The 22,219-nt window shown below is 35.0% G+C and overlaps 1 protein-coding gene across 2 annotated transcripts in view; it reads left to right on the forward strand.

The window, feature by feature from the left end:
- The window catches only part of Adam10 (ADAM metallopeptidase domain 10), a 155,392-nt gene that overhangs the window by 125,778 nt on the left and 7,395 nt on the right, over window positions 1-22,219 (forward strand). For both annotated transcript variants that reach the window (XM_048792959.1, XM_048792961.1), the window contains 4 exons: window positions 11,948-12,098; window positions 12,877-13,060; window positions 14,040-14,148; window positions 14,833-15,053. In XM_048792959.1, coding sequence (XP_048648916.1) covers window positions 11,948-12,098; window positions 12,877-13,060; window positions 14,040-14,148; window positions 14,833-15,053 — 665 coding nt within the window. The remainder of the gene's footprint in view (window positions 1-11,947; window positions 12,099-12,876; window positions 13,061-14,039; window positions 14,149-14,832; window positions 15,054-22,219) is intronic.

Genomic DNA, 22,219 nt, shown 5'->3' on the forward strand with positions numbered 1-22,219 from the left:
AAAAAAAAAAAAAAAAAAAGATATAAAACATTTCTGTCACCTAAGAAAGCTCTTTTATTCCCTGTCCTAATCAATCCCTGTCCTCAGCACATTCCCAAAGGCAAACACTAGCAGACTTATTTCACCATAGATTGGTTTTGCCTCTTAATATTTCATATAAGTGGAATCATAATAGTTTGTACCCCTTTGTGGAAGACTAATTTTAACTTAGTATGATATTTTTTTTCTTTATTTAAATTTATGTATGACAGTGGAATACATTACAATTCTTATTACATGTATAGAGCACAATTTTTCATATCTCTGGTTGAATACAAAGTATATTCATACCAATTCGTGTCTTCATACCTATACTTTGGATAATAATGACCATCACATTCCTCCATCATTAATAACCCCATACCCCATCCCTTACCCTCCAATCCCTCTGTTCTATCAAGAGTTCTTCTATTCCTCCCATGCTCCCTCTCCCTATCCTACTATGAATCAACCTCCTTTTTTTTTTTTAAAAGAGAGAGAGAATTTTTTTTAATATTTATTTTTTTTAGTTTTTGGCGGACACAACATCTTTGTTTGTATGTGGTGCTGAGGATTGAACCCGGGCTGCACGCATGCCAGTGCGCTACCGCTTAAGCCACATCCCCAGCCCAAATCAGCCTCCTTATATCAAAGAAAATATTTGGTATTTGGTTTTTAGGAATTGGCTAACTTCACTTAGCATTATCTTCTCTAACTCCATCCATTTACCTGCAAATGCCACGATTTTATTCTCTTTTATTGCTATGTAATATTCCATTGTGTATATATGCCATATTTTTTTTTAATCCATTCATCTATTGAAGGGCATCTAGGTTGGTTCCACAGTTTAGCTATTGCAAATTGTGCTGCTATAAACATTGATGTGGCTATGTCCCTATAATATGCTGTTTTTAAGTCCTTTGGGTATAGACCGAGGAGAGGGATAGCTGGGTCAAATGGTGGTTCCATTCCCAATTTTCCAAGAAATCTCCATACTGCTTTCCATATTGGCTGTATCGATTTGCAGTTCCACCAGCAGTGTATGAGTGTACCTTTTTCCCCCACATCTTCGCCAACACTTATTGTTGTTTGTCTTCATAATAGTTGCCATTCTGACTGGAGTGAGATGAAATCTAAGAGTGGTTTTGATTTGCATTTCTCTAATTGCTAGTGATGATGAACATTTTTCCATGTATTTGTTGATTGATTGTACATCATCTAAGAAGTGTCTGTTCAGTTTCTTGGCCCATTTATTGATTGGATATTTTTGAGGGGGGGGATGTTTAGCTCTTTGAGTTTTTTATATTACCTCAGTGATTAGTACTCTATCTGATGTGTGAGGGGTAAAGATTTGCTCCCAAGATGTAGGCTCTCTATTCACCTCACAGATTGTTTCTTTTGCAGAGAAGAAACTTTTTAGTTTAGTCCATCCCATTTATTAATTCTTGATTTTAATTCTTATGCCACAGTAGTCTTATTAAGGAAGTTGGGGCCTAATCCCACATGATGGAGATTAGGGCCTACTTTTTCTTCTATTAGACGCAAGGTCTCTGGATATATTCCTAAGTCCTTGATCCATTTGAGTTTTGTGCATGGTGAGAGATAGGGGTTTCCAGTTTTCCCAGCACCATTTGTTGAAGAGGCTATCTTTTCTCCAGTGCATATTCTTGCACCTTTGTCTAATATGAGGTAATTGTAGTTTTGTGGGTTAGCCTCTGTGTTCTCTATCCTGTACTATTGGTGTACCAGTCCGTTTTGGTGCCAATATCATGCTGTTTTTATTACTATTGCTCTGTAGTATATTTTAAGGTCTGGTATAGTGATGCTACCTGCTTCACTCTTCCTGCTAAGGATTGCTTTAGCTATTCTGGGTCTCTTATTTTTGCAGATGAATTTCATGATTACTTTTTCTATTTCTTTGAGGAATTTCATTGGAATTTTGATTGGAATTGCATTAAATCTATATAGTGCTTTTGATGGTCATTTTGATAATATTAATTCTGCCTATCCAAGAGCGAGGTATATCTTTCCATCTTCTAAGGTCTTTGATTTTTTTCTTTAGGGTTCTGTAATTTTCATTATATAGATCTTTCACTAAGTTGATTCCCAAGTTTTTTTTTTTTTTTTAGGCTATTGAGAATGGGGTAGTTTTTCTCATTTCCCTTTCTGAGGATTTGTCACTGATAAACAGAAATGCCTTTGATTTATGGGTGTTGATTTTATATCCTGCTACTTTGCTGAATTCATTTATTCTAGAAGTTTTCTGGTGGAACTTTTAGGGTCTTCCAGGTATAGAATCATATCATCAGCAAATAATGCCAATTTGAGTTCTTCTTTTCCTATGTATATCCCTTTAATTTCTTTCATCTGTCTAATTGCTCTTGCCAGTGTTTCAAGAACTATGTTAAATAGAAGTGGTGAAAGAGGGCATCCCTGTCTTGTTCCAGTTTTTAGAGGGAATGCTTTCAGTTTTTCTCCATTTAGGATGATGTTGGCCTGGGGCTTATCGTAAATAGCCTTTACGATGTTGAGATATGTTCCTGTTATCCCCAGTTTTTCTAGTGTTTTGAACATGTAAAGGTGCAATATTTTGTCAAATGCTTTTTGTGCATCTATTGAGATGATCATATGATTCTTATCTTATCTATTGATGTGATGAATTATATTCATTGATTTCCGTATGTTGAACCAACCTTGCATCCCTTGGATGAATCCCCCTTGATCATGATGCATGATCTTTTTGATATGTTTTTGTATTCGATTTGCCAGAATTTTATTGAGAATTTTTGCATTTATGTTCATTAGAGAGATGGTCTGAAGTTCTCTTTTTTTGATATGTCTTTGCCTGGTTTTGGAATCAAGAGTGATATTGGCCTCATAGAATGAGTTTGGAAGTGCTACCTCTTTTTCTACTTCCTGAAATATATTGGAGAGTATAGGTATTAGTATTAGTTCTTCTTTAAAGGCCTTGTAGAACTGGGCTGTGTTTCCATCTGGTCCTGGGCTTTTCTTGGTTGGTAGACTTTTGATGGCGTCTGTTATTTCGTCACTTGAAATTGATCTGTTTAAATTGTGTATATCATCCTGATTCAATTTGGGCAAATTATATGACTCTAGAAATTTGTCGATGCCTTCGATATTTTCTATTTTATTGGAGTACAGGTTTGCAAAATAATTTCTAATTATCTTCTGTATTTCTGTAGTGTTTGTTGTGATATTTCCTTTTTCATCATGTATGTTAGTGATTTGAGTTTTCTCTCTCCTTCTCTTTGTTAGCATGGCTAAGGGTCTGTCAATTTTATTTATTGTTTCAAAGAACCAACTTTTTGTTCTGTCAATTTTTTCAATTGTTTCTTTTGTTTCAATTTCATTAATTTCAGCTCTGATTTTAATTGTTTCCTGTCTTCTGCGGCTTTTGGTGTTGATTTGTTCTTCTTTTTCTAGGGCTTTGAGATGTTGTGTTAAGTCATTTATTTGTTGACTTTTTCTTCTTTTAAGGAATGAACTCCATGCAATGAACTTTGCTCTTAGAACTGCCTTCATAGTGTCCAGAGATTTCGATATCTCGTATCTATGTTCTCATTCTTGTTTAAAAACTTTTTAATCTCCTTCTTGATGTCTTCTGAAACCCATTGTTCATTCAGTAGCATATTATTTAGTCTTCAGGTGTTGGAGTGGATTTTATTTCTTATTTTATCATTGATTTCTAATTTCATTCCATTATGATCTGATAGAATGCAGGGTAGTATCTCTACTTTTTTCTATTTGCTAAGAGTTGCTTTGTGGCATAATATATGGTCTCTTAGAGAAGGATCCATGTGCTGCTGAGGAGAAAGTATATTCTCTCATTGAAGAATGGAATATTCTATATATGGTCAGTTAAGTCACAATTATTCATTGTATTATTGAGTTCTATAGTTTCTTTGTTCAGCTTTTGTTTGGAAGATCTATCTAGTGATGAAAGAGGCGTGTTAAAGTCACCCAAAATTATTGTATTGTGGTCTATTTGACTCTTGAATTTGAGAAGAGTTTGTTTGATGAATATAGCTGCTCCGTTGTTTGGGGCATATATATTTATAAGTGTCCTTCTTTATCCTTTTTGATTGACTTTAATTTAAATAAACTTCTACTTTATTTGATATAAGGATGGAAACCCCTGCTTGTTTCCAAGGTCCATGTGAGTGGTATGATTTTCCCCAACCATTTACATTCAGTTTGTTAATGTCTTTTTCTATGAGATGAGTCTCTTGGAGGCAGCATTTTGTTGGGTCTTTATTTATTTATTTATTTTTTGATCCAATCTGCTAGTCTGTGTCTTTTGATAGGTAAGTTTAGGCCATTAACATTCAGGCTTATTATTGAGACATGATTTGTATTCCCAGCCATTTTTGTTTATTTTTGGTATTTAATATGACTTGGTTTCTCCTCTGATTAGATTTTCCTTTAGTGTAGTCCCTCCCTCTGCTGATTTTCATCATTATTTTTCATTTCCTCTTCTTGGAATATTTTGTTGAAGATGTTCTGTAGTGCAGGCTTTCTAGTTGTAAATTCTTTTAACTTTTGATTATCATGGAAGGTTTTTATTTCATCATCAAATCTAAAACTTAATTTTGCTTGGTATAAGATTCTTGGTTGGGGCCTGGGAATGTGGCTCAAGCTGTAATGTGCTCGCCTGGCATGCTCGGGGTGCTGGGTTCAATCCTCAGCACCACATAAAAATAAAATAAAGATGTTGCCCACCGAAAACTGAAAAATAAATATTAAAAATTCCTCTCTCTTCTCTCTCTCTTAAAAAAAAAATCTTGGTTGGCATCCATTTTCTTTCAGAGGTTGGTATATATTGTTCCATGATCTCCTGGCTTTGAGGGTCTGGGTTGAAAAAATTTGCTGAGATACGAATTGGTCCCCCCATATGTGATCTAATTCCTCTCTCTTGCAGCTTTTAAGAGTCTATCCTTATTCTGTATGCTAGGCATTTTCATCATAATGTGCCTTGGTGTAGATTTGTTGTAATTTTGTTCATTTGGTGTCCTGTAAGCCTCTTGTATTTGATTTTCCAATTCATTCTTGATGCTTATGAAATTTTCTGATATTATTTCATTAAAGAGATTGTACTTTCTTTTGGTTTGAAGCTCTGTGCTTTCCTCTATCCCAATAACTCTTAGATTTGGCATTTTGATGCTGTCCCATAATTCTTGGATGTTCTGTTTTATGGTTTCTAACTTTCTTCACAGTTTGATCAAATTTATTTTCCAGATTATATACTTTCTTTCTTCCAAGTGATCTAGTCTGTTGGTTATTCTTTCTATTGAGTTTTTTATTTGATTTATTGCATCCTTCATTTCAAGGATTTCTGGCTGTTTTTTTTTTTTTTTTCAGAGTCTCTCTCTCTCTCTCTTGAAGTAATCTTTTGCTATCTGTGTTTATTTTCTTATCTCATTACTGAAGTGATCAATTTTTGCCTGTGTTTGCTCATTTACATCATTCTTTAATTCACAGATCATTTTAATTGTGAACTTTCTGAACTCCTTCTCTGACATTTCATCAACTTCACTGTCCATGGGTTCTGTTATAATAGTGTCCTGGTTTGTTTGGGGCACTTTCCCTCCTTGTTTTTTCATGTTGTCTATATCTTCCTTTCTTGCAGTATGGATCTGAAGTATTACAATTTCTACCCTATATTCTTGTAGTACCCGTGCAGATTGTCTGTACCTCACCTTGATGTTGGGCTTCCAGACCCTACTGGTGTCCCTAAATGGATGCTACTGCATCCTGGATCTGGAGTGGGTGGATCTCAGCCAGTGGGCTTGACCTCCTGTGGTGGTCTGCTGGTTGGAAGGGGCAGTCCTGCTCCAAAGGCTATGCTCTGGCCATGTCTGCCCCACTGGGGGAGGAGTGAACCAGGCCTACCGAGAGCCTGAAACCTGCGTGGGCTGGTGTGGGTGGTCTGGCTGGATTTTGACTCCCGCCATAGTTCATTGGTCCAACTTAGTATAATATTTTGAGATTCATCACTAGTATTTTTCTTTTGTTCCTTTGCAGTGTTGCCTTACATGAGTGTATCCCAGTTTGTTCAGCCATTTTCTATTGATGAACACATGTGCTGTATGGGTTTGGGCTAATCTGAATAAAGCTGCTATAAAATTCTGTCTTATTATAGTAAAATATATATTAAATAAAATTTGCTATATTTTAACCAGTTTAGTACAGTTTAGTGACATTATATTCACAGTGTTGTGCAGTTGTCACCATTATCTTTCCAAGTCGTTTCTTTTTTTTGGTACTGGTGATTGACAATGACAAAGTGCTTTTTTACATCCTCAGTTCTTTTTATTTTTATTTTGAGACAGGCTCTTTCTGAGTTTGTTAACGCCTCACTAAGTTGCTCAGGCTGGCTTAGAACTTTCAGTCCTCCTGTCTCAGCTTCTTGAGTTGCTGGGATTGCAGGCATGTACTACCACATCCAGCCTCTGAATTGTTTTTATCATCAGAATTCCTTATCCATTAAGCAGTAGCTCCTGCTTCCTTTTCCATTCAGCTCCTGGTAACCTGTAATCTACTTTCTGTCTCTATGAATTAGCCTATTCTGGGTACCTTATACAAGTGGAATCATACAATATTTATTCTTTTATATCTCTTATTTCCTCTGACACATGATTTGCAGGGTTTGCTCATTTTATAGTATATATCAGAAGTCCATTCCTATTTGTTAGTGAATATTTCATTGTGTGTACATCATCACATTTTTTTCCATTAATCTATTATGCCTCTCTTGAGGCATTTAATGAATTCTAAATATTCTACTTTGTCCTAAAGTTTATTTATATGTCCTTGTTGTTTTTCACAAGATTATAAGTTACTTCAGGACAAACACTGAGTGTACACAAAGAGCACTCAAAGAGGTGTTAAATAAGAATTGAGGCAGATTCTCAGATAAGCCTAGCCTTTTGTTTGTAATGGAAAATGTCCTTGAGATGATTATAAAATCACATAAGGTTATGAGAAGTTAGATTTTCTGTATTCTCCACCTAGTTTGCCTACTGGTAATATCTTGCAAAACTATAGTATAATATCAGAACCACAAGACTTTCATTGATATATGCAGTCCATAGATCTTATTCTGATTTTCCCAGTTTCTTTTGCTCTCATTTCTGTCTTTATTTAGTTCCATACAATTCTGTCACAATTCTATCACATTTATAGATTTAAATATCCCAATATCGTAGTCAAGATTCATAACAGTTTCATCAGCAAAAGGATGTTGCCCATTAATAAGCACATGGCCTACTGTTCACTCTCTTATTCACTCTCCTATTCCACTAACCTCTTCTCCATTTCTGTAATTTTGTCACTTCAAAATATTATATAAATGGAATCATACAGCATATAACTTTTTGGGATTGTCTATTTTTTTTTTCCACTGAGCACAATTCCCTGGAGATTTGTGTAACTTGTTTGTAACCAAGGGCTGTGATCCCAGCAATTCAAAAGGATTGCAAATTCATTAACAATTTAGAGAGACCCTGTCTCAAAATAAATAAAAATAAAATGCTGGGGAGTTAGCTTAGTGGTAAAGCACACCTAGATTCAATCCCCAGTACAATAAATAACTAAGTACTTTGTAGCAATTGTTTATTCTTTTCTATTTTAAGTAGTATTCCGTGATACTATTTAAGTTTGTTTAACCATTCACCTGTTAAGATATCCAGGCTATTTCCAGAGTTTGGCTGTTATGAATAAATTAGCTATAAACATTCATGTGTAAGTTTTTAGTGTGAACATAAATTTTTATTTTCCTTTGGGGTAAATGCTTTAAGTCCATATAGTTAATTGCTTGTTTTGTTTTGTATAAAACTACATGTTTTCTAGGGTGACTGCAGTATTTTACATTCTCATCAGCAATATATGAATGATTCAGTGAGGGAGGCCGTTCTTGCACGTGATTTGAGCTACCTCCCTGGCTGGGTGTGAGGTGCTTAGACAAGCTGTGTCAGAGCCTTCCTCACCCTTCCCCAGGTGCAAGGGCTTGTCTGTGTGGGGGTGTGACTGACCACTGACCTGAAAACCAATCACTGACCTTGACCTTGGAATGCTGCCCCCCTCCACCCTCATTGGATGGAATTTTCCCCTGAATTTTTTGTTCCCCAATAAAAGATCACTCCCTGGCGTGTTTCTCTCTCTCTTGCTGGCCTCTTGTGTAAACCTCGCTACTGCATCAGGTGGCTAGAGGCAAGAGCTGGGAGAAGCCGTCTCTGAACTGGGCAAGAAAAAGGTAAATTGAGAGTTATGTGTCTTTAATTTGAACTCACTAGTTAATTTCTATGTTTCGAAGCTCTAGTATGAAGCTAGAGTGCTGGTCGCGTGGCTGAATTCAGTTTCTCTCATTTCACTAGTATAATGTTTTCACTTTTTTTATTTGAACCCTTCTGATAGGAGTGTAGTGATATTCATGCTTTTAACTTGTATTTCTCTGATGACTAAAGATGTTGAACATCTTTTCATGAGCTTATCTGCCATCTATATATCTTCTTTGGTGAAATATCTATTGATTTTTTTTTTTGTCATTTCTAATGGGATATTTTTCCTGTTAAATTTTGAGATTTCCTTTCTTTCTTTCTTTCTTTCTTTCTTTCTTTCTTTCTTTCTTTCTTTCTTTCTTTCTTTCTCTCTTTCTCTCTTTCTCTCTTTCTCTCTTTCTCTCTTTCTCTCTTTCTCTCTTTCTCTCTGTCTTTCTTTCTCTTTGGTATTAAGGATTGAACACAGGACCTTGCACATTCGAGGCAAACACTCTACCACTAAGCTACATCCCCAGTCTGAACTTTGAGATTTCTTTATATAGTTTAGGTACTAATTATTTATCAGATAATTGTTTATAAATATTTTCTCCAAAACTGTAGTTTGACTTTTTCTTTTTTTTTTTAAAGAGAGAGAGAAGAGAGATAGAGAATTTTTTAATATTTATTTTTCAGTTTTCGGTGGACACAACATCTTTGTTTGTATGTGGTACTGAGGATTGAACCCGGGCCGCACGCATGCCAGGCGAGCACGCTACCGCTTGAGCCACTTCGCCAGCCCCTGTAGTTTGTCTTTTCATCCTATATTTCAGAATCTTTGGCTTTTTCTTTTAAAGGCTTCGTTTTAGAGGGTAGATTGAGCTGGGTGTGGTGGTGCACACCTGTAATCCCAGCAGCTTGGGAGGCTGAGGCAGGAGGATCACAAATTCAAAGCCAGCCTTAGCAAAAAGCGAGGCACTAAACAACTCAGTGAGACCCTGTCTCTAAATAAAATACAAAAAATAGGGCTGGGGATGTGGTTCAGTTGTGCCCCTGAGTTCAATTCCCAGTACACCCACCCCCAATAAATAAATAAATAATAAAAGGGTAGGTTGAAATCACATTAATGTTACCATTTTTTTTTTACTGTAATCAGGGCTGTTTTTATGTTGCTTTTTAATATAGAAGTACTTGTAGATGGTAGGGTCTTTACTTTATAAATTGAGTCTTCATAGTAAACTTTTTGATTGAAGTTGATTTTAACAAGTAAGCGTGTTGCTTTTTAAGTATTATAAGAAATTAGTTCTTTAAATTACGATAAAATGTGTACCTACTATAATTTTTTTTTTTAAAACCCTTGAACCCAAGGGTGCTGTAGCACCGAGCTACATCTCTCTTATTTTTTTGTAGGTTTTGAGGCAGGGTCTCACTAAGTTGCTGAGGCTGTCCTTGAACTTGGGATCCTCTTGTCTCAGCCTCGAAAGTTGCTGGAATTACAGGAGTATACCACCATACTCGGCTAATTTTTGCATTTTATATAGTATCTGTGTATTTAAGCTGTTAGCAATTAGCTAATTTTTTAAAATATTTTTTTTTACTTGTAAATGGACACAATACATTTATATATGTATGTATGTGGTGCTGAGTATCAAACCCAGTGCCTCACACATGTGAGGCAAGCACTCTGCCACCGAGCCCCAATCCAAGCCTGCAGCTAGCTAATTTGAAGTAATAAATCTATGCGAGATGAATATTAATGGATAATAAATATTGTGTTCATTTTCTGACTATCATTTTTTCCTTTTCTCACAAATTATAAAATTCATAGGAATTATAAAACTATTACTGGACTTGAAAAAACCATTATTACTTTTTATATGGGTACACATGCATTCTTCTAATTTTAGAGAACAAAAGAGATGATATAAAATTAAACAGAGGGATGGAATTTCAGTAACCTCTACAATTTCCTTTAATGGTTGATGTGGTTGTGGATAAGAATGAACTTTCTAAATGTAAAGCCAATCTCTCTAGAATGTTTTTTTTCAGATGTACTATTACATGTAGGGTTCCTGTATTTGAGATGTGTTCCCTTCTATTCATTTAATTTTCATTTAAAGTCTGTACTCTGATTATTTTCCACTTTGATTTTGGTCTAGTTGAAAGAAAAGAGTACAAGATTTTATACCTAGGATATGCTGGGTTTATTCTTTTTGCTTATATTTATACCTAGGATATGCTGGGTTTATTCTTTTTGCATACTAGCAACTAGTGGGAATCAAACTCATTATTACAATTTTAAACTCCATCAACAAAAATTTGTACTTTAGAATAGAGTTGAAGAAATTCTAAAATTATTCACTGTACTTAGATCAGACTGTCTATCCTTAACTAACCAAGTTCTAGAACACTATTGTTAGGCTGTATAGGAATACAAAAGATATAAATAATATATGTTTCTTCCCTAGAAGCCTGGTTTAGCTGAGAAGCAAAACTAATGTACATCTTTTAGAAATTACTTAGTAATAATGTTTTTTAAGTCCAATAGTAGTTTTATGATTCCTATGAATTTTATAATTTGGGAGAAAAGGGAAAATGATAGTCAGAAAATGGACACAATATTTATTATGCATTAATATTCATCTCACATAGAATTATTACTTCAAATTAGTTATTTGCAGGCTTGGATTGTGGCTCCGTGGCAGAGCACTTGCCTCAAATGTGTGAGGCTTATATTATAGTCAGCCCAATAAAATGTGAGACATTTAATAGGGCAAAGTTACCCAACTTCTTTAACAAATAAATGTTGTAAAAATGAAAAGAGTAAGTCGTTATATTAAATATCTTAAGAGATGTGTCAACCGAAAGCAAAACCATGAGGTGGGGAATTGGGGTTGGGAAAACCTTGTTTGGAAATATGATTTAAAATCAATCAGTTGTAAAGAGATAGTTGAGGGAAATTGAATGTGTATTGGCTATTAGGTGCCATTAAACATCCTGTTAATTTTCTTAGATGTGGTAATGTTATTATGATTAGGTTTAAAAAAGAAAAAATATTCTTATCCTTTATCCTTATCTTTTAAAAGTACTTCCTGAAGTATTTATAGGAACCATGCTATGTTAGGTGGGGTTGTTTTAAAATACTATAGAAAAAAAAAATGTTGGAAATAACTGAGACAAGAATAGCATTCATGAGCGTTCATTGTGCTTTTTATTTTACTACTTTTATATGTGTTTGAAATTTTCTGTAAGAAAATAATTTTTTTTTTCCTGGTTGATGAAGCACTATCTTAATTTGCATTGGTATAGTATTTAGTTGCTAACATTAAAAATAGTAGTCATTATTCAATAAAACACAATGTGGCCTAAACTAAATAGCAGGTTAAGGGGCCTTAGAAGGGCCATTAACTCAAACCCTTTCACTATGCAGATTAAGAAACAGAGGCTGCCAAAAGGGAAGGGACTTGCTTGCTTGAGGTTGCATTGCTTCTTAAATTGTTAAAACTAGGTTTCCTGATTTCCGGATTCCTCGTTTATTTTTCTTATTCACCAAAGTTTTCCTTTCTCCCTTTGTTACAAAGCTCTAGTAAGTTTGTGACTTTTAAGTAAATTTAATGTTTGCAAACACTGCTTACCTTTTCTTTTATTTTCCTCAGAATCTGGCCAACCTATATGTGGAAATGGAATGGTAGAGCAAGGTGAAGAATGTGATTGTGGCTATAGTGATCAGTGTAAAGATGAGTGTTGCTTTGATGCAAACCAGCCAGAGGGGAAAAAGTGCAAACTAAAACCTGGAAAACATTGCAGGTACCTTACTAATTCTAGTAATGTTAATGTTCCTGTAAAGTTACCTAAAAGCAGTTTTGATAGATTTAAAACTGAGATTAAGAGATGCTTATAGTTTTGAAACTTTGTCTTTGTTGTTGCATTTTACTTTTTCTGGAATGGCATTTAATATCCAGTTGGCAGTTTGAATTACTTATAATTTTTGTGGTGGTTGTTAAAAAAGAACAAAAATTATAATTGCTTAATAAAATACATATTATTTAATTGCTAACATTAAAAATGTGACTATCTTCCATATTTTTAGAATTTTAACTTTAAATATTAGTTAGTATGGAGTACTTTTGTGCCTTATCAGATTACTTCATTAGTGACAGATTATATGCAATAGAATATAGTTTGTATAATATTTTTTAAATGACTGGTATATGTAGTTTAGTTTGATTTTAGCATAAAAATGGAAAAGTTGATAAACTGATTAATGTATAATATAACTATTAAAACACTGGTAACTTCCTTAATATTAAATCCGTTTTCTATTATAATATTTTACAAAAGGAAAATAGAGTAAGAATACTGAATATAGCATATTTGGGCTAAAAAGCAGAAGCTTAATTACTTTTCCTCACTTATTAAAATGTTCAAATACAGTAGCTTCCAAGTTTTATTAATATTTAAATACTAGTAGCAGTAACACTTTTACCATTTAAATGATGAAATTAATGATTTAAAAATCAGAAGCATTTCTGAGTATACAGAAAATACCTAGTGATTCACTATTTTAATTCACTTTTTAATCTAGTCCAAGTCAAGGTCCCTGTTGTACAGCACAGTGTGCATTTAAGTCAAAGTCTGAGAAGTGTCGTGATGATTCAGACTGTGCGAAAGAAGGGATATGTAATGGTGGCACAGCTCTCTGCCCAGCATCTGATCCTAAACCAAACTTCACAGACTGTAATAGACATACACAAGTGTGTATTAATGGGGTAAGCATTTGATTTTATATGTTTTTATATTTAACTTTATAGAGACTACTTTTTCAGAGTATTTGTTGACACTTAAAACTATGTAAAGTAATTAATCTTGAACTCTCAGTAACATCCGCATCTCTTCCCGGATGAAGTTTTGAATGTATTATGTGGGATGAGTGCCTACTGGCATCCAATTAACTACTGATTTGTCTTTTATCTTTCCAATGACATGTGTTTGGTATTCCCTGGAGAAATTTATAGTACAGCTAGGCATGTGACTGTCTATGCTGCTTTTAAGTTTTATAAATTAATATTTTAACAGCCTAAATAAAAGAACTTTTCTGGTCATTTTCCTTAAATGTGAGTCTTTAAAGCTTTCATGGCTAAATATCTTACTCCTCTACACATAGAAAATTTCATTTTTCTCTGCATATAGAGGAGTCATAATAACCAACATAAAATTAATGCTCATCTAATCTTTCTCTGCATTTTTTTTAAAGAGAGAGAGAGAGAGAGAGAGAGAGAGAGAATTTTTTAATATTTATTTTTTAGTTTTCGGCGGAGACAACATCTTTGTATGTGGTGCTGAGGATCGAACCCGGGCCGCACGCATGCCAGGCGAGCGCGCTACCGCTTGAGCCACATCCCCAGCCCCTCTGCATTTGTTTAGTTGGGGTTTTGTTGTTGTTGACATCACTTTAGAAGAGTTATTATCTTATTTGGATTTACTCTTTTTCAAATGTGTTTGTATTATTCAGTTCTGATACCCATCTCTGTGAGTCCCCATGGCTGGGGTTCAGGGGTGCTGGGGATTGAACCTAGGGTTTTGCACATTCTAGATAATTGCTGTACTACTGAGCCACATCCCTAGCTCTATGGTTGTTTTTCAGTTATATTTGCACTTAATTATTTTGACATAGAAGCTTATACCTGCCTGTTACTATAGGCACATTTGACTATATAAAGGGTTTAAATAATTTGTCTTTTGTTCCAGCAATGTGCAGGTTCTATCTGTGAGAAACATGGCTTGGAGGAATGTACTTGTGCCAGTTCTGATGGCAAAGATGATAAGGAATTATGTCATGTCTGCTGTATGAAGAAAAGTAAGGCTTTTAAGATCTAAGAGTATATAATCTGCTTTAAAAACCATTATTTTGTCCTAAATATTGAGTGCTAAACTTTGACATAATAGTTCCTAGCTAACTCTATTCTTTTGAGAACATTTTAAATGTAACATAGCATTGTGTCTCTAGCATTAGAATCCCTACAGTGTTTTTATACTTATTTTCTTATTCATTTATTTGGTACTAGGAACTGAACCCAGGGGCACCTTTACACACTGAGCTCCATCCCCAGCACTTTTTGGTTTTTGAGATGGTCTTGCTAAGTTCTGAAGATCTGACTAAATTGCTGAGGATGGCCTTGAACTTGTGATTCTCCTGCCTCAGACTCCCAAGTTGCTAGGATCACAGGTGTGCACCACTGCACCCATCTTGCCTAAAATGTACTATTTTAATAATACACTAGACAAAACATGGCTAGCATTATGGCAGTAATTTATACAAATATGGTTAGAAAGTTTTAAATTCATTGTAGACATAAGACTTGCTGGTTGTTTGTTTATATTGAAACATTAAGGTGAATTATTAATGACATTACTCAGCTGAACTAGAAAGGTCTATTTATCGTGTCATGGTAATGATTTTAGGCTGTTTCTTCTTTCCCTTTTCCTTAACTGGTCCGTTAAGAAATTATTCTTTAACTTATATTTGGCACTTCTTTTCCAGTGGATCCATCAACTTGTGCCAGCACAGGGTCTATACAGTGGAGCAAGCAGTTCAATGGTCGAACCATCACTCTGCAACCTGGATCCCCTTGCAATGATTTTAGAGGCTACTGTGATGTTTTCATGCGGTGCAGATTAGTAGATGCTGATGGTCCTCTAGCTAGGCTTAAAAAAGCAATTTTTAGTCCAGAGCTTTATGAAAACATTGCTGAGTGGATTGTGGTAAGTATAGTTTTTATCTATAGAGAAAACTTAAAATGGTTTGATCTTAATTTTACTTGGTCAGAGGTCGGCAGTGTTATGGGAAAATCACTTCTTTCCTATTTATACTGGATTTGCTTTATCTGAAGGGTTTTGAAGTTTGAATATTCTTGGTTATTAGTTCTTTCAAAGTGATCAAAATCTCCACCTGTGTTTCATTCATAGATTGGTTAGTAAATGATGAGAATTATTCAGTTTTACTGTGTTCCTTATCTCTGGAATGTGTTACTTCCTCTTGTGGTCCATATGATCATTTTCATGGGACTTTCCTTCAAGTTGTTTTGGAAAGCCCTGCTTGCTTTTTATAATTCTCCCTTGTCTCAGTATGATAGATAGCCAGCTGTGGGTTCCGCTTTGCTGAACAGGAGAGATGAGAAAGAAATTGGTGATTTTCTGAAGTTTCAGTATAGTTTCTGTGTCTTCATGTGATCCATGATAGGAAATATTGAACAGTATAAGATCAGATACACAGCCTTTTGCAGATCTATTAATGATTATGGATGTTCATCCAGCGTTACTCCACTGAACTACATTTAATTTTTAAGCCCACACATCTCCAAATTGTATAATATTGAATTACTTGGAATTTTCTTAAAAGATTGCTGAGAATGACTAGATCAACTCACTTAAATGTTCATACATTCTAAGTGATTAAAATTTCTGTAGGAAACTTTCTCTGTATTTGAGAATGCACTGTGCCTGAATGAACTTGGACTTAGAACTTATGGCTCCCTTTCTCAGATTACTTTTTAAATTGTATATGTGTGTGTGTGTGTGTGTGTGTGCGCGCGCGTGCACAAAGAATGCATAAGACTGAGGATGCCCTAAAAGCATAAAAGTCTGTGTGGGATGTTAGTCCCTTTTGTTACTCTTATAATAATGTTCTACAATAAAAAAATTATAATTACTTTCAACATTAAAAGGGTACTTATTACACATAAGAAAATAATACCTTGTATGTTAAAATATGTGACTTTTAGATATGTAATGGCTGTGTAATGGGAGTGTCATTTAAATTGAATTTAGAGGGCCAAGTTTCAAATCAAATAATTGGACAGTTACTTTAAGTCTCCTTAAAACATAATATTACTTATGTTTGTATTCTTGTGCTTGTTGCATAATAGATGTTCCATAAATATCTGTTAAGCCAGAGGTTCCTCCTGGCACCATAGATCAGTGGAACACAGGCTTTGGGAATCACATAAGGATTCAGATCATCTTTCTGGCATTTATCAATGCTATGACTTCAAGCAACTTAATTTTATTAGCTTTTTCTTCCATTTTTTTTCAGCTCAGATCCAGTGATATTTTTCTCCTTTCTGATTATCTCTAGTAACTTGAAATTTAGTATATTTGTCGTCTTTAGAGGACAGTGTACACAAAAAAAGAAATTTATTAATTGGAATATCAAAATTACATTCTACTGAGTATATGTTATGCTAGATATTTTAAATTGTCTAGGTACAATTTAAATTCATATCATCTGAATTTCCCCCCTCCTCTCTTTGAGATGGGGATCTCTTACTATGTTACCCAGGGATGTCTCACAGTCCTGGGCTCAAGAGATTCTCCTGCTTCAACCTCCCGAGCTACTGGGACTACAAGCATACACCATTGCACCTGGCTTAAGCCAATAATTTTTTACTTTTCTCCATTATCTCTAATTTTGATTCATTGAATTATTTAGAATTTAAAAACTCATTTGTTCCCACTTTTTTAAAATGTAATAGATAGGATCTTTTAAGCATTTAAAAACCCTTTTTCCTATTTTAAATTGGTAGATTTAATGAAACCTTTTCTCATGTTCTGGAACTGATTAATAAACACTTCTAGGTTTATACAGGTTTGTCTTAAATGAGTTTGGAATAGCACATGATTTAATTTTATATTGTTGTATGCCACTCTTTCAAATAGCATGGCCCATAATGCATGAGGAGTAACCTTAGGCTGCTGATGCATTTGTGGATATTAACTAGGTCAAGTGCACATAATCAAAAAGAACTGGAATTTTATTATCTTTTTGCTTGACCTGGTTAAGCTCGTGTTTTGACCTTTCATCATATCAGGGCAGGGTGTTTGTAGTGAATAGTGTAGGCTGTTAGGATGCCTGGTGGCCTTTTATCTCCTTTCTGTGGTACTCTATGACAACTTTTTTCCCCAATGCAGCATAGAGTGGGAAGAACTTTAATAGTTCAGTACTTCTTGGCATGCCATGTAACTGATACTTTCTTTCCTGAGGAGGAGTTGTTTATAACTACATTTAAATTTTTCAAAACTGCATTCCGTGTATTTGTTGAGTGTCTACTGTGAGACCGACTAGGAGATAATGATAAACATCCTGTAGATTATCAAGAAGTCAGTCATCTAGGTCTTGAGAAATTTGAGAGTATTCTGCAGTAAATCTATTGAGATTCAGAATCATTATCTCCTTATCTTTAAGTGGGATTTGAGGGCATTAATAATTCTTTTTCAATTTCTTCCACAGTTGATGTGTGTTCTCATTTTCTCTATCTTTTGTGTTAGGTATGACATTGTAGAAAACCATCTTTTACTTGTTTTCCCTTCCAAATTTATCATTGTGTGTCCCTTCTTTTATCGCCTGCTACTTATGTATGTTTTTTCTTTTTATGGATTCAGATTTATCAGGAACTCATTTTTTAAAATCATTATTTGGTTAAGAATTAGCATTTTTTCATTTTTGAATTAACTTCTCATACTGTATTCTAATTTTATGATGAAGTATCTGATATTCTTTTTTTAAAAAACACAGTATCTTTATTTATTTATTTACTTACTTATTTTTATGTGGTTCTGAGGATCAAAAGCCCCATACCTCACACATGCAAGGCAAGTGCTCTACCACTGAGCTATATAGCCTCAGCCCTGATATTCTCTTTAAAATATATATATATATTTTTTAGTTGTAGATGGACACAATACCTTCTTTTTATTTATTTATTTTTACATGGTGCTGAGGATTGAACACATGTGAGGCAAGCACTCTACAACTAAGCTACAACCCCAACCCATACATCTAATATTCTTTATGAGTGAGCACTGGTTCCCAAATTCTTCACAGAGCACAAGATCCTGTGTAGATTTTCAAATGTGTCTGGAAAATATTGTATCCTCTCGTATAGGAGAATTGGGAGAAGTTGTATCATTCTTTTTAACCTCATCCAAACTTACAAATTCTAGAAACCCTTAAGGCTTTCAGAACCCTTAGTATCCTTAGAAGTCATTTGGAGAACCCTTAATTTAAGAAAATGGGAGGTGATCATAGTCCTCTAGAGTCCTTCATGTCCTGGTGAAAGAGGACACATACATATCACTTCTGAAGCTTTAACAGTAAAGATGTAATGTGATCATTGGGCTTAGCAAATGGTAAGGATGCATTGTAGATGAATGAATTAGCTTTCTCAAATGTCGTAATTTATGTGGAAAAAAAGGTGTACATGTGGTCTTAGCTTTGAATCTGCCTTCCCTTTGTGATATTTTTATCCTGCTTTCCCTGGCTAAGCCAAAGTAACCAAAAGTTTAGTAACCACTTGGTGTATTGCTGGTGGTTGGGAATGGAGGGTTTGAAGGACAGCAGAAGAACCTTTGGTGAAAGTTCAGATTATAGTATCTTCTGAAAGATAGAAAAGAAGCTCTCTGTCACTCTCCCCACACACTTTTTTGAGCTGATGACCAGTTTAGTTATTTATTACTTTATAGATTCTTTATTTATTTAGATTATTAAATTAAATACTATTCTAATTAGTGCATGATAAATTAGACCAGTAAATTTTGATCTTTTACTTATCATTAGCTTTATAGAAATAACTATATTGAATACCGTCTGTCTGCTGCTTCTTATTTTCTCATACTTGTTAACTTCCAGGTCATTTTTTAAGCTTTTGAGTGCCTTCTCTTTTTCTTTTAAGTTTTCCTTAACACCCTGTATCTGTGACAGATGAGAGCCTGGCACACAATTAGTGTTTATCAAATATTTACTGAGAAAATGATAATTCTGCTTTTATTCAGACTAATAAGTAGACAAATTGTGATCCTTTCTTTTGAAATAATATACATATTTGCATTTAGTAGTCTAGTTGATGTACTACCCCCCCATACCACTTTGTAGTGTGTAAAAGATAAAAACATGTAATTTAACTCACTCTGATACTTCTCTTTTAAAAGGAGCCTTAAACAAACAAAAAAACTTTATCAAAGGTGGCCATGGTTACTATGCTCTCAAATACATCATTGTTTATTTAATTTTTCTTGCTACTTTCTATGCATTGCCATGTTTCATTTCCCTAGAAACTATAAATTTTAAAAAGCTGCTGTTATTGCCACTGAAATAATCTCAAACTTTGGACTTTGAGATATGTAGCTACCTAGAAAAATTTGGAGGAAGGCCAGGAACATTTGCTTAAGGGAACTAGAAGTTCTCAAGTGCCATGTTTTAGTAAATATCTGTTGATCTGAACTGGAACTAGGTCCTTTGACCTTTGTTTTCTACAAAGTTTTAACCACTATTAAATCCAGCCCTTTTTTCCTCCAGTCTGCTTCTCTCACTACTACACTGCTTGCATTGCTATTTCAGACTGTGTAAGTACTGAAAAACTATCGTTTGAAGTTAAAAAGAAAAAAATTATGTGTGGTCTCTGTATAAGATCTTTGTCACATTATTTGTCTGTTTTGGGCAAACTAGAAATAATAAATGGGCTCTTAGGTGTATTTTGAGGTCAGTATTTGGAATAATGATTTGCCTATAATAACTAGTACAACAGGTGGTGTTTTTTGTTTGTTTGTTGTGGGCTAGGTACTGAGGTGGAAGAATGAAAATTCAAGAAACACATAATTCAGTTTGGGATAGAGAAGATAGGTCCTTAGAAACAGATTTTCAGTTTCTGTATGCTGTTTTCATGGAAAATAGGAAACCCTACTAGGGAAGTCTTGCACTGTGGGGGTAGGAGGTGCTAGGGATAGAACACAGGGCCTCAAGCATCTAGGCAAATGCTCTTCTACTGAATTCCAGCCCCTTCCCTGAGGAAGCCCTCTTTTTAAGAAGGTGAGGCCAGAGCTAAGTTCTTAAGGACCATAGCAGCTGAGGGTATAGAGATATTTTATGGAGAGAAAGCACATGGCAGAATCATAGAAATGTGAATTTTCCAGTTTAAAAGTTTTTTTTTTTTTTTGTAATTTCAAAAAGTTTAATTATTCTTTTTTAATTGACAAAGTAATATGTTTAAAAGTAGGCATTTTCCCCCAGGTGTGGTGTCATACACCTGTAATCCCAGTAGCTCAAGAGGCTGAGGCAGGAAGATTGCAAATTCAAAGCCAGCCTCTGCAAAAGCAAGGCGCTAAGCAACTCAGTGAGACCCTGTCTCTAAATAAAATACAAAATAGGGCTGGGAATGTGGCTCAGTGTTCCAGTGCTCCTGAGTTCAATCCCTAGTACCACCCCCCCCCCGAAAAAAAAAAGCAAAGTAGGTATTCTTTTTATTCTCCGAAACCCCCCACCCCCGTCTTCCCAGGATGAATTTCTTGTATGTTCTTCATAATTAGTCTGCATTGCCATAAGCATATATACTCAAGAAAAAGTAAGTAGAATCATATCATACTTCGCTATACTTTATTGTGTAGTCAAGTTTTTACTTTTTTTTTTCTCTTTCGCAGTGGTGTATCTTGAAAATCTTTGGTAGGAAGCTTTTGGAGAAGAATGTTACATAAAGGAGTTACATAGTCAATTCCATATTTTCTGTAGTCTTAGCACTGATGGCCATGTGGAGGATGGTTGTGATCAGTAAAGACTAGGAGGACCTGTGTTAGAATGATAAACATTAAGGATAGAAGCATCTCTTTATGACACAAGTTGCCATCAACCTGAAAGTAGTAGCAAGATCCTTGTCCCTTTGCACTCCAGTATTAGATCATGTTGCAGGTCTACCTCCCTAGACAATATTTGGAAATGTACAGTAGTTATTAGAGTATCTGAGGGGCTCTGCTGGCATTTGATCGATGGGGCCAAGGATGCTAAATGTCCTTCATTGCTCAAAATTGTTCTGTACTGTTTTGACACTGAAAGGTAGTCCTATACCCTGCCTTTTGAGGGCTTACTACTTGAGAGTGACTAAAAACAGAAAAAAACAATAGGAGTCCACGGGAAACGTAAAAAGGGAATATCATCCTAAAGATTAATAAGGAAAACAGAGCTCTTAAAATTATTTTCTATAGGAAACAAAGGAAAATTTTAGAAAAGTTTGTCAGTCTCAGAATACAAAAAGTAGTTTTCAGGCCAGATCCAGCCCTGTCAACAACATGTTTTGTATAGTCTATGTATTGTTTTTAGAAAATTTGGATGATTTGCCACCATTTAAAAATAAATATCATGTAAAAATTCAGATCTGTAGCTTCTCTTGAAAAATCAGATCTTTTAGCAGAAAGGTTGAATTGCATTACACCTTTTCTGCCTTTTAGATGTTTGAGTTTGCAGTCCCTTCAATAATGTGTGGTAATAGGGACAAACCTGAGACATTTTTCACAGCTTGCAGAATCAAAATGAAAATGAAAAGAAGGAAGATGGCTATGGAACTCTCCTGTGCAGAGATGTAATCTGAGAATTATATCTGACTTTGGAGAAACCACATTTAAGTATAAATCATTCTAAGGTTACTTTTAAGATTACAAACACACACACACACACACACACACACACACACACACACACACACACAAGATAGGCATCCATGCCAGGAGGGAAGAGCTTCAGTGTTACAGAACAGGATGTTGGAGCTTGAAGGTTGGTAGGGTGTGAGATGGGGAAGACCATCTGAATGGGAAGTCAGGCAAGAGGCCTCCCCGACAGAGGGACAGCTGTAATGGGATGTCAGTTTGGAAGTGGGTTGAGGAAAATGTCTACATGTGAGGAGTAGGACTAAAAGGAATCAGGGTTCTTTAAAGAAATGATTGATCTGAGGATTATGGTGTTAAAAACAAGATAACCTGAGAGGCTGAGACAGACAGGAGGATTGTGAGTTCAAAGCCAGCCTCAGTAAAAGTGAGGTACTAAGCAACTCAGTGAGACCCTCTCTCTAGATACAATACAAAATAAGGCTGGGTGGGGATGTGGCACAGTG

Source organism: Marmota marmota, unplaced genomic scaffold (genome assembly GCF_001458135.2).
Source record: "Marmota marmota marmota unplaced genomic scaffold, marMar, whole genome shotgun sequence".
Taxonomy (NCBI): Eukaryota; Metazoa; Chordata; class Mammalia; order Rodentia; family Sciuridae; genus Marmota; species Marmota marmota.